Source organism: Dipodomys merriami, unplaced genomic scaffold, assembly GCF_024711535.1.
Source record: "Dipodomys merriami isolate MVZ:Mamm:240054 unplaced genomic scaffold, mDipMer1.0.p SCAF_5, whole genome shotgun sequence".
NCBI lineage: Eukaryota > Metazoa > Chordata > Mammalia > Rodentia > Heteromyidae > Dipodomys > Dipodomys merriami.
In genome coordinates, this window is record NW_027206068.1 from 60523652 (window position 1) to 60540637 (window position 16986).

The 16986-nt window shown below is 46.0% G+C and overlaps 1 protein-coding gene across 3 annotated transcripts; it reads left to right on the forward strand.

The window, feature by feature from the left end:
- Positions 1-8177: 8177 nt before the first annotated feature.
- Smkr1 (small lysine rich protein 1) lies at positions 8178-12887 on the forward strand. 3 transcript variants are annotated; one of them, XM_069996739.1, is made up of 3 exons: positions 8178-8365; positions 8831-9003; positions 12018-12887. In XM_069996739.1, the coding sequence occupies exons 2-3, from the start codon at positions 8959-8961 to the stop codon at positions 12207-12209; spliced, it is 237 nt and encodes a 78-aa protein (XP_069852840.1). In that variant the 5' UTR covers positions 8178-8365; positions 8831-8958; the 3' UTR covers positions 12210-12887. The 3 variants fall into 3 exon arrangements, with proteins under 3 accessions (XP_069852840.1, XP_069852843.1, XP_069852841.1); XM_069996742.1 differs by lacking the exon at positions 8178-8365 and adding an exon at positions 8499-8726; XM_069996740.1 differs by lacking the exon at positions 8178-8365 and having other exon boundaries at positions 8499-9003.
- Positions 12888-16986: the final 4099 nt, after the last annotated feature.

Sequence of the window (16986 nt, forward strand, 5' to 3'; positions counted from 1 at the left end):
CACTTGAGCCACAGGCTCCACTTTTGATTTTTTTGAGTCCTTTATTGGAGATGAGTCTCATGGACTTTCCTGCCCAGGGCTGGCTTTGAACAGTGAGCCTCAGATCTCAGCCTCCTGAGAACAAGCGTAAGCCACTGATGCCTAGCTCCTGAGCTTTTTTGTTTCATTCTATATTTTTGCTCAAGGCACTACTACTTGGGCCACAGCTCCACTTCTGGTTTTTTTGTTTTGTTTTTGCAAGTACTTAAACTCAGGGCCTGGACACTGTCCCTGAGCTTCTTTTGCTCAAGTACCCAGCACTACTTCTAGCTTTTTCTGTTTATGTGGTAATGAGGAATTGAACCCAGTAATTTATTCATGCTAGGCAAGCACTCTACCACTAAACCACATTCCCAACCCCACTTCTGGCTTTTTGGTATTTAATTGGAAATAAAGAGTCTCAGGGACTTTCCTGCCAAGGCTTGCTTTGAACTGCGATCCTCAGACCCGTCTCCTGAGTCACTGAGATTATAGGTGTGAGCCACCAGCACCAGATTTATAGTTTTGTGGGGGTTTTTTTTTTGAGTCCCACTAAGCAAATGTTATGAGGTCTTGTTCTATGGATAGGAAAGGCCTTTAATTGGCCCCATAGAAGTGTCCTGCCATCAGTGTCCTATGGGCTTCTTTGTACTTCAGAAATGAAAACAGTAGAATTACAAGTTCAAGGCCTGCCTGGGCTACCTAAAAATTTTGAGGTGAGCCTAGGACACATACTGAGACCTTATCTCAAAAAATAAGGGGGGAAGCTTCTTTCTCTTCTATTCTTGGCCACATTTTAAAACAATATTGGGAGCTGGGCATGAGAGAACATTCCTGTAATCCCAGCACTCAAGAAGCCAAACAGGAGGATCAAGAGTTCTAGATCAGGGGCTGGGAAGGTGGCTCAGTGGTAGAGCGCTTGCCTTGCATGCATGAGGCCCTGGGTTCCATTCCTCAGCACCACATAAGCAAAAAGAAAAAAGCCAGAAGTGGCGCTGTGGCTCAAGTAGTAGAGTGCTAGCCTTGAGCTGAAAAGCTGAGAGACAGCGCCCAGACCTAGAGTTCAGGCCCCATGACCGGACCCCCCCCCCCCCACCGCAAAAAAAAAAAAAAAAGAGTTCTAGATCAGGGCTGGGAAGGTGGTTTAGTGGTAGAGTGCTTGCCTAGCATGCATGAAGCATGGGTTCAATTCCTCAGCACAACAGAAAAAGCCAGAAGTGGTACTGTGGCTCAAGTGGTACAGTGCTAGCCTTGAGCAAAAATAGGTCAGGGACAGTCCAGGATTGGACACTGACAAGTCCCCAGGACTGGAAAAAAAAGAAAAAGTTGTAGGTTAGTGGGCCTGCACAACAAGACCCAGTCTGAATGAAAAAACCAAGACATTAGAAAACGTTTCTCCTGTGCTCTTGATGACTGAACCACTTTCTTAATCTGCTTTCTGCTTAAAGCCTGTTAGGTTCCAAGAATCATCTCGTATTTTGAAGTTATTAACCTCTAGTTGGACTGGCAATATGGTAATACACTCTCAAAAGCTGTTAAAAATTCCAGCTGGGCTCTGGTGGCTCACGCCTCTAATCCTGGCTACTCCAGAGGCTGAGATCTGAGGATCATGGTTCAGAGCCAGCTCAGGCAAGAAAGTATGTGAGACCCTTATCTCCAATAAACCACCAGAAAACCAGAAGTGGCACTGTGGCTCAAGTGATAGAGCTCTTGCTTTGAACTAAAGAGCTTAGGGACAGCACCCAGGCCCAGAGTTCAAGCCCCATAAACAACAACAACAAAAACAAAATATAATTCCAGTCAACTCCGTTGCCAGTAGTCACAGCCATGACTCTGATGCCTCTCTTGGATGGTAGGTACTTTGAGTTTGCGATACTTCTGAAAAACCATTCCCTCTTTTCCTTGAGCCTTTTTCCCCACAGACAGAATTTCCCAAGGCTGCATTATTCAATCAGAGATCTTAGGAAAAAGCAATAGTGGCTCATGCTTATAGTCCTAGCTACTCAGGAGGTAGAGAACTGAGGATTGCAGTTCAAAGCCAGCCTGCACAGGAAAGTCCATGGGACTCATATCCAATTAACCAAAAGTAGAGCTGTGACTCAAGTGGTAAAGCACTAGCCTTGAGAAAAAAAGCTCAGACCCTTGAAGCTGGGAAGTTGGCTCAGTGGTAGAGCGCTTGCCTTGCATGCCTGAGACCCTGGGTTCAATTCCTCAGCACCACATAAGCAAAAAGAAAAAAGCCAGAAGTAGCGCTGTGGCTCAAGTGGTAGAGCGCTAGCCTTGAGCTGAAGAGCTGAGGGACAGCTTCCAGGCCCAGAGTTCAGGCCCCACGACCGGACCAAAAAAAAAAAGCTCAGACCCATCACCTGGGCTGTGAGTCTAAGCTCCAGGACCAACACACATTCATACACATGCGCGCGTGTGCGCGCGCGCACGCACACACACACACAATTTGAAAAAAAAAAGACTTTAAATATTTTATAGGAAATAAGCAAAGTCTTTCCAAAGAACTGCAAGATTACAAAGCCATCCCAACTCTGCTCGTGCCTTCAATGACAGTGACTTCCTTGCTAAATAAGACAGTGCCATCTGTCCCTTTGCCTCCAAAGGAACACAGCACTTTGAACATTCTGTAACTTTTTGTTTAAATGCCTAAAGGAGCTAGCAGAACAAAGATGATTCATGTGGCCACCTGTGAAAACATGTCTGTCCACAAGATATCTTCCCCAGAAAGACAATACAGGCCAATGATGTATACCGGGTCCTAGTCCCAACTGGGTGAGCAATTCCCACATGCAGTCTCTGTTGCTGTGTGATACATGACAAATGACTTAACCTCTCATGCCTCAGATTGCTCATCTGTAAAATGAGGATAATTAATATTGCTTGCTATAGGTTGGATCTTCTTGTTTTGTGTTTTTGAAACACAGTCTAGCTGTTTAGTCCAGACTGACCCCAAACTCAAAATCCTCCTAACTCTGCCTCCTGAGTACTAGGATTATAGGCATTCACTATTGTACCCAAATCTTGAAGGTCTTCAAAAAGCTGTGTGTTAGGCTGGGAAGGTGGCTCAGTGGTAGAGTGCTTGCCTTGCATGCATGAGGCCCTGGGTTCAATTCCTCAGCACCATATAAGCAGAAAAACCCGGAAGTGGTGCTTTGGCTCAAGTGGTAGAGCGCTAGCCTTGAGCTGAAGAGCTGAGGGACAGCGCCCAGGCCCAGAGTTCAGGCCCCACGACCAACAATAACAACAAAAAAAACACCATGTGTTGAAGGCTTGGCCACCACCTTTAGGAGCTGAGTCTTAGTGAGAGGAAGTTAGGCTCACTGGCGATGTGCCCTTAAGGGACATTGGGGCTAATCTCCTTTCACCTGTTTGCTTCCTAGCCACCAGCTTCATTTGCCAAGGGTTCTGAACATGATGTGCTGCCTTGCCATGCATCCAAAGCAACAGGGCCCAGTATCCACAGGATAAAATGGTGGAAACAATGAGTCAAAACAAACCATTTATTTTCTTATGTATTTTATCATCGCAGCAGAAATCCATTTACCTTTTGTGGTTGGGAGGAATAAATGGGTCAGTAGGTATAAAGTGCTTAGAACTTGCTATACATGACTGATAATTTTACCCACCCTGTTCTCCTCCCTGTCAAAAATCCCCAGCAAGAATAATAAATAGCCAGGTGTCAGTGGCTCATGCCTGTAATCCTACCCACTAAGGAGGCTGACATCTGAGGATCATAATTCAAAGCCAACCTGGGCAGGAAAATCCATGAGACTTTTTTTTTTTTTTTTTTGGGGGTCCAGTCATGGGGCCTGAACTCTGGGCCTGGGCACTGTCCCTCAGCTCTTCAGCTCAAGGCTAGCACTCTACCACTTGAGCCACAGCGCCACTTCCGGCTTTTTTCTTTTTGTTTATGTGGTGCTGAGGAATCGAACCTCAAGCATGCAAGGCAAGCGCTCTACACTGAGCCACCTTCCCAGCCCTCCATGAAACTCTTTTTTTTTTTTTTTTTTTTTTTTTGTGGGTCGTGGGGCTTGAACTCTGGGCCTGGGCGTTGTCCCTCAGCTCTTCAGCTCAAGGCGAGCGCTCTACCACTTGAGCTACAGCGCCACTTCCGGTTTTCTGGTGGTTTTATTGGAGATAGGAGTCTCACGGTCTCTCCTGCCCGGGCTGGCTTTGAACCGTGATCCTCAGATCTCAGCCTCCTGAGTAGCTAGGATTACAGGCGTGAGCCACCAGCGCCCGGCTCCATGAAACTCTTATCCCCAGTAAACCACCAGAAAACCAGAAGTGGCACTGTGGCTCAAGTGGTAGAGTGCTCATGTTGGGTTGAAGAGCTGACAGTGCCCAGGCCCGGAGTTCAAGCCCCATGACCAACCAAAAAAAAACAAAAAACAAAAAACAAATAAATTTTCAATTCTCTGATCAGAAATGACCAAATTGTAGCTCATGAGTTATATAAAACTAGTGGTAGGGCTGGGAAGGTGGCTCAGTGGTAGAGCACTTGCCTTGCATGCATGAGGCCCTGGGTTCAATTCCTCAGCACCACATAAGCAAAAAAAGCCGGAAGTGGCGCTGTGGCTCAAGTGGTAGAGCGCTAGCCTTGAGCTGAAGAACTGAGGGACAGCGCCCAGACCCAGAGTTCAGGCCCCACAACTGACAAGCAACAAACAAAAAACTAGTGGTAGTTTAGAGTTGGCATTGGGCCAATAGACACATGGAAATTCTACAAAGTTCAATTTTCAATTTCCATAAAAGCTTTTTGTTTGTTTGGTATTAGAGTGTGAGTACACACTGCTCACCCTGCTTTTTGCTAGTTATTCTGGAGATGAGAGTCAAGTAAACTTTTCTTCCCAACTGGCCTCTAGATCCACCACTATCCACTAGATCTCAGTCTTCTGAGTAGCTAGGATTACAGGCAGCATGAACCATTGCTAGGCAGTTCCATAAAATTTTTACTAGAATTCAGCCTGTCCATTCATTTATGTGTTGTTTATAACTGCTTTCACAATACATTAGCTGAGTTTAGAAGCTGCAAAATGCAATGTAAACCTACCTGATCAAAATGTGGTACACACATAAATGAACATGTTAAATTGAAACCCTCTTGTACAACAATTTGGATATATTATTAATGAAATGAAAGGCTCTCAAAGTCTAAACTATTCTCTCTCTCTCTCTCTGTGTGTGTGTGTGTGTGTGTGTGTGTGTGTGTGTGTGTGTGTTGCTACTGAGGTTTAAACTCAGGATCTGGGCACTATCCATTAGCTTTTTTTTTTTTTTTCTTTTGCCAGTCCTAGGGCTTGAAATCTGGGCCTGGCCGCTATCCCTGAGCTTCTTTTTGCTTAAGGTGGGCACTCTACCTCCTGAGCCACAGTGCCACTTCCAGCTTTGGGTAGTTTATTAGAGATAAGAGTCACACAGGGGGCTAAGAATGTGGCTTAGTGGTAGAATGTTTGCCTAGCATGCATGAAGCCCTGGATTTGATTCCTCAGTACCATATAAACAGAAAAGGCCAAAAGTGGCACTGTAGCTCAGGTAGTAGAGTGCTAGCCTTGAGCAAAAGAAGCTCAGGGATAGTGCCCAGGCCCTGAGTTCAAGCCCCAAGACTGGGGGGAAAAAGTGTCTCATAGACTTTTCTGCCCAGCTGGCTTGGAACTACAACCCTCAGATCTCAGCCTCCTCAGAAACTAGGATTATAGTCATGAGCCACCAGCACTGATTCTCTGTCCCTTTAAAGAGACCCCTTTCCTTGATAATTCCACTCTGAGGTCTGCCCTGACTGCTCTTACTACTCTAGAAGATTCTCACTTCAGGGATCCCAGTGGCTGACCAGAGGAGACTTCGGAAGAGAATATTTCAGTGTTTCTGTATGTACCTCTTCAATATTGGAGTTACATGGGTAGAGGATTATTTGTAAAGTGAATGCAGTACTATGCTGCTGCATTTTTATTTTTATTTTATTTTATTTTATTTTTGGGGGGTCCAGTCGTGGGGCCTGAACTCTAGGCCTGGGTGCTGTCCTTCAGCTCTTCAGCTCAAGGCTAGCGCCCTACCACTTGAGCTACAGCGCCACTTCTGGCTTTTTTTCTTTTTGCATATGTGGTGCTGAGGAATCGAACCCAGGGCCTCATGCATGCAAGGCAGGCGCTCTACCACTGAGCCACCTTCCCAGCCCCATGCTGCTGCATTTTTAATGCAATAAAAAGAATAGGAAAGCCGGGCGCTGGTGGCTCACGCCTGTAATCCTAGCTACTCAGGAGGCTGAGATCTGAGGATCGCGGTTCAAAGCCAGCCCGGGCAAGAAAGACCGTGAGACTCCTATCTCCAATAAACCACCAGAAAACCGGAAGTGGCGCTGTAGCTCAAGAGGTAGAGCGCTCGCCTTGAGCTGAAGAGCTGAGGGACAACGCCCAGGCCCAGAGTTCAAGCCCCACAACCGACAAAAAAAAAAAAAAAGAATAGGAAAGAAAAACAGGGAGGGAGGGAGTCACCAGAGTAGAAATTGGATTTGAGTGTAACTTTTAAGAAAGGTAGTGATAGAATATGCTAAATTTGGAAATTCTAAGAATGCACGCTTCCATTCTGGTGATATATTTTAAGATTAGCACAGTTAGCTTTACTATTTATGTAGAAGACATAAGGATGTGTATTCATAGATAAAATTCACTAGTGCTATTCTGCAGTAAGGGTGAACAGTTATCTTAAATTAACATCTTCAGTTTATACAAAGTATGCTTGCTTGAGCTTTGTGTCTTTTAAAGTAACACTGGCTGGAAAGTATGTGGAAGCTAGATTTAGCTTAGAAACTTATAAGTAAATACATTGTGGGGTATGAAAGTGTATGCAAAAGAATTAACTGAAGCCGGGCGCTGGTGGCTCACGCCTGTAATCCTAGCTACTCAGGAGGCTGAGATCTGAGGATCGCGGTTCAAAGCCAGCCCGGGCAGGAGAGACCGTGAGACTCCTATCTCCAATAAACCACCAGAAAACCGGAAGTGGCGCTGTAGCTCAAGTGGTAGAGCACTCGCCTTGAGCTGAAGAGCTGAGGGACAGCGCCCAGGCCCAGAGTTCAAGCCCCACGACCGACAAAAAAAGTAAAAAAAAAAAAATTAACTGAAATATGTAAATTCAAGGGAGAACTCTAATTCCTTAGAAAAGCAAAGTCAAGTTCAACAACAACAACAACAACAAAAAAACCACCAGGAAAGGGGTACTTGAAAGGGGATAGTGTGAGGTCTAGGGGAAAAGGTAGATGAAGAGGAGGAGACTGCAGTCAAGAATTCCATGTATATCCTACACAAGAAAGCAGAGTGAGGGAAGGGGTGGGAAGGGAATGGAAGGGAGAATGTTGAAAGGGGTGATATGGATCAAAATGCACTGTATTCATAAACTACTTTGTTAAAGGACAACTTCTTTGTACAATTTTTTTTTGTAAAGTTGTTCAGAGCTGGGCACCCGTGGCTCACGCCTGTAATCCTGACTACTCAGGGGGCTGAGATCTGAGGTCCATGGTTCAAAGCTAGCCAAGGCAAGAAAGTCCAATTAACCACCAGAAAACAGGAAGTAGAGGTGCTAGCCTTAAGCCAAAGAGCTTAGGGGCAGCGCCCAGGTCCTGAGTTCAGGCCCCACGACTGACCAAAAAAAAAAAAAAGCGAGTCGTGCTTCCAAGGGGAATCAGGGAAGAAATGATGGTGAACCGGCAGGGTGGGAAGCCAAACGATCAAACCACACCTGGGGTGTAGGAACCTCAACCCTCTCTAGAGTCCATACCGATTCTTGTACAGACATTTCCTCCACTGTATTCTCTTCGCGGCTCTCCTCAAAGTCCCTATTCCCCTCTTCCAAAAGCGGTCACCGTGTGTGGCGGTCTGTCCAAGGCCGGCCAGACCCGCTCCTCCAGAGCCCCGCCCAGAGCAGCCGCGGGGGAGCGGAGCTGCGGTCCGGCGATCGCAGCCGCAGTCGCCCCCGCTCAACGCCCCGCAGCCTCGCCGACGACATCCAGTGGACTGGCTCTCGGGCGCTCCGCGGGCCCGGCGCGCTCCACCCGGCGGTAAGGCCCGGGCCCCGGTGTCATGGCAACCGGTAAGCACAGCGCGGCCCCGCCCAGCAGCGCGCACGCGCGCGCCGGCGGCGTTTGTGCGCGCGCGCGGAACACCTCGCGGGACGGGCTGCGGCCTCGGGTTCAGGGGCCTGGAGAAGGCTGGGGACGCGGTGGAGGTCGGTGCGTGGTGGCGGGTGGAGGAGCCTGCACCCGGGGCAGCCGAGGATTTGGGGTGTTTCACCGCCTACGGGGAAGAGAACGCGTGTCCCGCTCTCCGGCTCGGCTGAGAAGATGACCACGGTAACTAACGCTCGTCCCGGGCGCGCTTTCCGCGCTCCGCGTCCCCGCGTGCGTCCCGGGGGTGGGGGCGCGTCCCACGCGGCGGCGAGGTCGGGAAGGGGCGGGGCTCGGTGCGCTGCGCCCGCCCCGGAAGCCGAGGTGGAAGCCCGCGGAGCCCTCCCTCTGCCGAGTGGCTGCTTTGCGATGCCTGGTCCCGTTGAGCGACTTTCACGCACCGAAGATGTCTTCCGTGAGGGAAGCGAAAGAGGAGGTCCTTCTAGCGACGCAGGAGGCCAGCCTCTGAGGATTGCGGGTTCGAGGCCAGCTGGGGTAGACAAGCTCGGGAGACTCGCCAGTTAACCAGCAAAATGCCAGACTGGAGGTAGAGCGCAAGTGGAAATAGCCGAGCGCGAGCGTTAGGACCCGAGGGTGAAACCCCAGTCGCCGGGTCTCACCTCCCACCCCCCTTGGCGGGCTTCTCTGCAGACCATGAAGTAGGAAGTGAGCCCTGGTCCCACTGCACTGCCGGCCGTCGGAGCCCACCTGGTCCTCAGGTCTCATCCAGGAGCATGTGACCACCTCTCACGCGTCTCTCCAAACCCGCAGAGTCCTTGATGGCCCCGCCCAAAGTCGCAAATCAGGCTCCACAGTCTGCCAAAGTAAGTACTTGAGTTTGCTGTGCAGTCTTTGGTAACCGCGGGGCCCCAGCCTGCTAGATTTTATCTACCATGCTACCTTCTCTGATAAGATGAAAAGACGATCTGTAGCCCACACTCCACTCACAGTTTTCTAGACACCTCCTGCACCTGCCTCATCTTGGGCTATTGCTGTGCTTTTAAGACTCACCTTAGAAGGACCTCTTGTTTCCTATTGCTTCTTCAGCACCCATCCCACAGCCATTTGCTCCTCACTTAAGGCACCTTAAGTGTCTAGTTTGCCTTCGAAAGCCTCACTCCTTAGCCCTTAGACTGCAGCGCAGCCCAGCTTTTTTGCTATTTGTTTGAAGATGGAGTCTTGCAGACTTTTCTGCCCAGGATGACTTTGAACCAAGATCCTCTGGATCTCAGCTTCCTGTGTAGCTAGAGTGACAGGGATGAGCCACTGGCCCCCCCTAGGCTATGTATTTCTTCCCTTATGCAGAGGCATTCCTGGGTTACTTCACAGGGTTAATAATCTCATTTTTCATCAAGAGCCCATGGAATGGAAGCCCTTGAAAGTTAATGGCTTCCTTCTGCTCCTTGGATAAAAGTCCATTGTGTTAGTTGACAAAGGTTGTAGGCCAGAGCTGTCTGAAAGGTATTTCAGACTGAACTCTCTCTGACTATCCTCGTTACCTATAAACTAACCACACTGATCTGGTTTGGTTTTGTTGTTGTTTGTTTTGGTCCCTCAACTGTCCCTGTTCTCTGCAACCTCAGTACCTTTGAACAGGCTGTTTGTCCTAATGGGACAAGTCTCACTCCTTAGAGACCCTTCCTTGCTGTCCCTCCTTGTCCTGTGCTGTCGTAATGCCATGTACTCCAGGGAAACTTTTTTTCCCAGAATAGTTGATCAGCAAATGTGTTTGTGACCAGGTGACTGTCTTTTTCTTACTGGACTGTAAGCATCATGACAACAACCAGACAGCCAGATACACAGCAGATATCTGTGAATATTTGTTGACTGAATAAAGGCGATATTTTAAAATTTAGAAAAGCAGACATCCATGCTTGCATTCTAAACCCAAGTCCTGCATTGCATCTGAATTGCAATCAATTCAGCAAATATTTATTCATCCCTGTAGTATGCCAAATATTGGTGGAGAGAAGAGAATTTGGTAGTGAACTCATAGGCAAAACTTTCCTTTGTGTGGTGATGGTTCTTGTTTTTCAGTTCTGGGAATTGAACTCAGGGTTCAACTCTAGATTGACTTTTTTTTTTTTTTTTTTTTTTGCTGAAGACCACTTCAACTATGCTTCTCCTTTTGGCTTTTTGTTGCTTAATTGGAGATAAGTTTCTCAGATTTGCCTACCTAGGTTGACGTAGTACCTGGATTCTCAGATCTCAGTCTCCTGAGTAGCTAGGATTACAAGTATGAGCCACTAAGCTCCCAACTCTAGGAGGAGGTTTTAAATAAACAGTATTGAATAGTGAAAAGAGCTTAGGGTAAGAGATAGATAGTGACACCTCAGGTCCAGGAACCTTGTTGGGGTGTACAGGTAGGGAGAGGAGAGCATTGGTATCCAGCTTTGTCCTGGGACAGTACTGGTTTATGTTCATTTGTTTAAAGTGGCCTGGTTTGGGTAATATACAGTTACCTGAGTTCTAGGGAGATTTTATTTGGGGTTATTGTTTTCTTATTTTCTTTTTTTTGTGCCAGTACTGGGGCTTGGACTCGACAAGGGCACTGCCTAGTTCTCTACTGCTTGAGCCACAGCTCCACTTCTGGCTTCTAACTGTTAAACTGGAAATAAAGAGTTTCATGGACTTTCCTATCCAGGCTGGCTTCGAATGGTGGTGATTCTCAGATCTCAGCCTCTTGAGTAGCTAGGATTGGTGGCATGAGCCACCAATGTCCTGCTAGGGAAGTTTTTCTTAGGAGGTGCTTCTGCTCAAGCAGAAGCCACAACTCATACCCTTAAGTTACATGAAGGCCTTCGAGAACAAGGTGTGCACCAAGAAGAGCTTTGCAAGTTTGGGAACTAGAAAGAAGGCCCATGGAATTCATTGAGCAGACCAAAGAGATGAATGGGCCCAGAAACTGAAAATGTTCACTCACTCAGTATCCTAAGAGAATTATAGACGTGTATGCAATGAATTTCATGTGTTTAAAATGCAAGCTCGATGGGGCTGGGAAGGTGGCTCAGTGGTAGAGTGCTTGCCTTGCATGCCTGAGGCCCTGGGTTCGATTCCTCAGCACCACATAAGCAAAAAGAAAAAAGCCAGAAGTGGCGCTGTGGCTCAAGTGGTAGAGCGCTAGCCTTGAGCTGAAGAGCTGAGGGACAGCGCCCAGGCCCAGAGTTCAAGCCCCACGACCGGACCAAAAAAATAAAAAATAAAAAAAAATAAAATGTAAGCTGGTTACAGGTGGCATCTGCCTGTAAGCCTAGCTACTTGAGAAGCTGAGATCTGAGGATTGCTGTTGGAAGCCAGCAATTACCTACCAAAAAGAAGTGGAGCTGTGTCTCAAGTGGTAGGTAAAGCACTAGCCTTGAGCAAAAAAGCTAAGGGAAGCCAGGTGCCGGTGGCTGAGATCTGAGAATCACGGTTCAAAGCCAGCCCAGGCAGGAAAGTCCATGAGACTCTTATCTCCAATAAACCACCAGAAAACCCGAAGTGGTGCTGTCTTGAGTGGCAGAGTGTTCCCCTTGAGCTGAAGAGCGGAGGGACAGTGCCCAGGCCAAGTTCAAGCCCCACAACAGACCACCCCCCCCAAAAAAAAAGTTAAGGGAATAGCACCCAGGCTCCAAGATCAAGTCCCAGTACTGGCACAAAAACAAAGAACCCTAGCCGCTCCTTTGTATTATAATAGGCTATCAGACTCTTCTGGTTATTTTGAACACTTCCTTATCAACACTTTTTAAATTTTTTTCATTTTAAGGTTCCCCCTTATACTGAATGCGGAAATATGGAAAATGATGTCAAGGTTCTCAAAAGGAATGTTCTCATTCACATCTGCCCTTGTCTTTGAAAGCCAGGTAAAGGGAAGAAAGGAGGAGGCAAGTCTCGCGGGAAGAAGCAGAAGAAGCCCGAGGTGGACATCTTCAGTCCGGCAGCCATGCTGAACCTCCACTACATTGCCCACAATGCGGCTGACTGCCTTTACCTGCGGGGCTTCTCCTGGCCAGGCGCACCCAAAGGGAAAAAAGGCAAAAACAAGATTTAAGCGATGGAATTTGAGAGTATCTTATTACAGAACATCAGTGAGAGACATCAGGAGAACACAGTGACTGCAGACAAAATAGACTTTACCAGAGACACCAAGAAATGCGTGATCTGTGTACTCTGGTAAATGATGGTCAATGTGTTTCACTTCCTTGGCTAAGCTGGCTGTGGTTAGCCACTTTGGTTTTTCAGAACACTTAAGGGAGGGAAAAACCTGAGTGATTCTTACAACAGTGTGGTAGAATTGATAGAGCTTTAAAACATAATTCTGGACCAGGATTAAACCTTGCTCTCAAAAGGAAATTCCACTTTGCATGACATGTCTTCTTTCACAAAAAGGTGTTTGTTATTTATGGAAAACTTGGCAAAAAAGCCTATGCTTACTTATAAATATCTTTCTCCTAGGCATTGTTTGCTCTCTTTTTTTTCCTACTACCAGAACATGAACGCAGGACCTCAAGCTCTCTTAGTTTTCTTCTTTTTTGTTATTATTAAGAAGTTGTACAAAGGGGTTATAATTCTGTAAGTCAGGTTATGAATATATAGACAGTACTTCTTAGACAGTATTTATGAATACCTAGACACTACTTCTTTTTTATTTATTTATTTTTTATTGTGAAAATACTGTACAGAGGGGTTACAATTACATGGGCAAGATGAGTACATTTCTTATCAAGCATTGTAGCCTCCTCCTTTGTTTCCCCTTCCCATCCCCCCCACCCTCCCCTAGACAATACTTGTTAGTGTCACCCCTTCCTTCATTCCCCCATTTCCCCCTCCCATCCCTAACCACAAGTTACATAGTTCATTTTTTATATAGAGTTCATTGAGAGCTGGGCATGGTGGCTCACACTTGTAATCCTAGCTACTCAGGAGGCTGAGATCTGAGGATCGCAGCTCAAAGCCAGCCCAGGCAGGAAACTCTGTGACACTCTTATCTCCAATAAACCACTAAGAAAACCGGAAGTGGCACTGTGGCACAAGTGGTAGAGCGCTAGCCTACCACTGAGCTGAAGAGCTGAGGGACAGCACCCAAGCCCCATGCCATGACCAACAACAACAAAAAAAAAGTACATTGAATACAATGAGATTGCATTTGCTAACTCTTCCTCTCTCCATTGCTATGCTACCCCCCCCAACACGCCCTCCCTGCCCAAAACCATGTTTTCATTTCCTGGTATTTGCTTTGATAAACAGTACTTTACTTGCTCAGAGGGGTTATGCCCTTTGATTTCTTCCCCTAAGTATAGCCTCCTTTAGCCAATTTGTGTGCAAATGCATTGAGTCCTATATTTGTTATCATGAATAGTTGTATTTTAGATCTCACTTCTACATAGGAGAGAAAATGTGCTGTTTCTCTCTGAGCATGGCTTACTTAACATGATTTATCCTAGGGACATCCATTCCCTGCAAATGATATAATATTACTCTTTCTAGTGGATGAGTAAAATTCCATTGTTTATATGCACTTTTTTTTTTTGTCGGTCATGGCTTGAACTCTGGGCCTGGGCGCTGTCCCTCAGCTCTTCAGCTCAAAGCTAGCACTCTACCACTTGAGCCATAGCACCACGTCCAGCTTTTTCTGCTTATGTGGTGCTGAGGAATGGAACCCAGGGCCTCATGCATGCAAGGCAAGCACTCTACCACTGAGCCACCTTCCCAGCCCCTGTGCCACCTTTTTTGAGCCACTCATCTATTGAAAAACATCTGAGCTGTTTTTAAACTTGGTAATTATGAATAGTCCAGCAATGAACATGGATGTGTAAGTGTCTTTACTATATCCTGACTTGTTATGTTCTGGGTAGATGCCCAAGCGTGGTATGGCTGGATCATAGGAAGTTCTATATTTAGTTGTGAGGAATCTCCAAACTACCTTCTAGAGTAGTTGTACTAGTTTATATTCCCATCAACAGTGTAATAGGATTCCTTTTCCCCCACATCCTTACCAGCATTTATTGTTGTTCAAATTCTCAATGCTGACCAATCTTACTGGGGTAAGATGAAATCTCATTGTTGTTTTGATTTGCATTTCTTTTATGGCCTGGGATATTGAACATTTCCTCATGTGTTTATTGGCCATTCTTACTTTTTCTTCTGAGAAGTTATTTAGTTCCATTGCCCATTTGTTGATTGGATTGTTAATTTGGGGAGGAGCTTGAGCTCCTTGTATATTTTGCATATTAGGCCCTTTTCAGATATATAGCTATAAAGATCTCCCAGTCTGTTGGCTGTCTTTATAGTTTAATAACAATGTCCTTTGCTGTGCAGAAACTATTTTGATGAATTCCATTTGTCCATCTCTATTTTCTACGCCCCTGGGACTCTCTTTAGAAAGTTCTTACCGGGCTGGGAAGGTGGCTCAGTGGTAGAGTGCTTGCCTTGCATGCCTGAGGCCCTGGGTTCGATTCCTCAGCACTACATAAGCAAAAAGAAAAAAGCTGGAAGTGGTGCTGTGGCTCAAGTGGTAGAGCTAGCCTTGAGCTGAAGAGCTGAGGGACAGCGCTCAGGCCCAGAGTTCAGGCCCCATTCTGATAAGTTCTAATGTTTCTCCTCCATCTTGTTTCAAAGTTTCATTCTTTATGTTTTTTATTTGTTTTGCCAGTCTTGGGGCTTGAATTCAGGGCCTGAGGGCGCTGTCCCTGAGCCTCTTTGTGCTTAAGGGACCGGTCGTGGGGCCTGAACTCTGTGCCTGGGCGCTGTCCCTCAGCTCTTCAGCTCAAGGCTAGCGCTCTACCACTTGAGCCACAGCGCCACTTCCGGCTTTTTTCTTTTTGCTTATGTGGTGCTGAGGAATCGAACCCAGGGCCTTAGACATGCAAGGCAAGTGCTCTACCACTGAGCCACCTTCCCAGCCCCAAAAGTTTTATTCTTATATTGAAGTCTTTGATCCATTTTGAGTTGATATTGGTACAAGGTGACAAACAGGAATCCTATTTTAGTTTTCTACATATGGATGCCCAGTTTTCTCAGTACTAATTATTGAAGAGGCAATGTTTTTTCCAATGTAAATTTTTTGCTCCCTTGGCAAATATCAGGTAACTAAGTATATGGGTCTTCTAGTCTATTCCATTGGTCTTCAATCCTTTTTTCCTGCCTGTACTGAACTGTTTTTGTTGTTATAGCTCTGCAGTAAAGTTTGAGGTTGTGATATGGTTAGCATTGCTTTTTTTGCCTAAAATTGCATCAGATCTTGTTCCATATGAATTTTTTTGGATTATTTTCTTTATCTTGGTGAAGAATGTCATTGAGATTTTGATGGAATTATGTTGAATTTGTAGATCACTTTTGCCATTATGACCATTTTCCTGATATTAATTCTACTTCACTTTTGCCATTATGGCCATTTTCCTGATATTAATTCTACTTGTCCATGAACATCTTTGATTTCTTTCTTCAGATTCTTCTTTTTTTTTTTTTAACTATATTCCTTTTTTTTGTTGTTGTTGATTATGGGGCTTGAACTCAGGGCCTGGGTGCTGTCCCTGAGCTCTTCAGCTCAAGACTAGTGTTCTACCACTTGAGCCACAGTGCCTCTTCTGATTTTTGAGTGGTTAATTGGAGATAAAGAGTCTAACAGGGACTTTTCTGTCCAGGCTGGCTTTGAATCATGATCTTCAGATCTCAGCCTCCTGAGTAGCTAGGATTACAGGCGTGAGCCACCAGCCCCCAACAATATTTTTTTTTTGAGGCTATTGCAAATGGAATTGTTTTCCTGATTGCCTTGCATGCATGAGGCCCTGGGTTCAATTCCTCAGCATCACATAAACAAAAACAAAAAAAGCCAGAAGTGGCTCTGTGGCTCAAGTGAGTGCTAGCTTTGAGCTGAGGGACAGACCCAGGCCCAGAATTCAGGCCCCCCACCACTGACAAAAAAAAGAAAAGCCACTGATTCTTTTGTTTTTGTTTTTTTTTTTTTTTTTTTTTTTGGCCGTGGGGCTTGAACTCTGGGCCTGGGAGCTGTCCCTCAGCTCTTCAGCTCAAGGCAAGCGCTCTACCACTTGAGCTACAGCGCCACTTCCGGTTTTCTGGTGGTTTATTGGAGATAGGAGTCTCACGGTCTCTCCTGCCCGGGCTGGCTTTGAACCTCGATCCTCAGATCTCAGCCTCCTGAGTAGCTAGGATTACAGGCGTGAGCCACCAGCGCCCGGCATCTTTTGGGTTTTTTTATCCTACTATTTTGCCAAAGTTATTGGTCCGCTCTAGAAGCTTGAGGATGGAGTCTCTTGAGTTCTTTAGATAAAAAATTTTGTCATCTGCAAATAGGGATAGTTTGATTTCTTCTTTCCCTATTTGAATCCCTTTTATACCTTTCTCTTACCTTATAACTCTAGCTGAGAATTCCAGTTTTATACTGAAAAATGAGTGGAGATTGGACATCCTTGCCTTATTCCTGATTTTGAAGGAAATGGTTTTAGTTTTTTGGGGGGTTTTTTGCAAATTTTTTATTGTGATTAATTACATAATTTCACAGTATTTTGGGATAGTGATGCTTAGTTAAAGTCATAAACATTCTATCCTTCATGGGGCAAATTGTCTATTGTGGTGTATAAAGTTATGAGTTCTATGGGCTTTGACTATACAGTTATTTCTTCCACATTGGGTGATAGGTACATAGCGTCAACTGTTTGCTCTTTCCCACTCATTCCCTCCCTCCCATCGATGCCATGCTTAGTTTGTTTTGATCAATGTCCAGTGCAGCTGATGGGTCCCACTGTTGTATGTTTTCCCCTAGTTCTGTGTCCTCCTCCTAGTTTCCCTCCAATGTGCACATATATACC

Excerpts from the sequence above, each read along its gene's own strand:
- Smkr1 (XM_069996739.1), top strand. The coding sequence starts at position 8,959 with ATGGCCCCGCCCAAAGTCGCAAATCAGGCTCCACAGTCTGCCAAA. Across the intron at positions 9,004-12,017 it reads AGGCTCCACAGTCTGCCAAA|CCAGGTAAAGGGAAGAAAGG; the intron begins GTAAGTACTTGA and ends TGTCTTTGAAAG.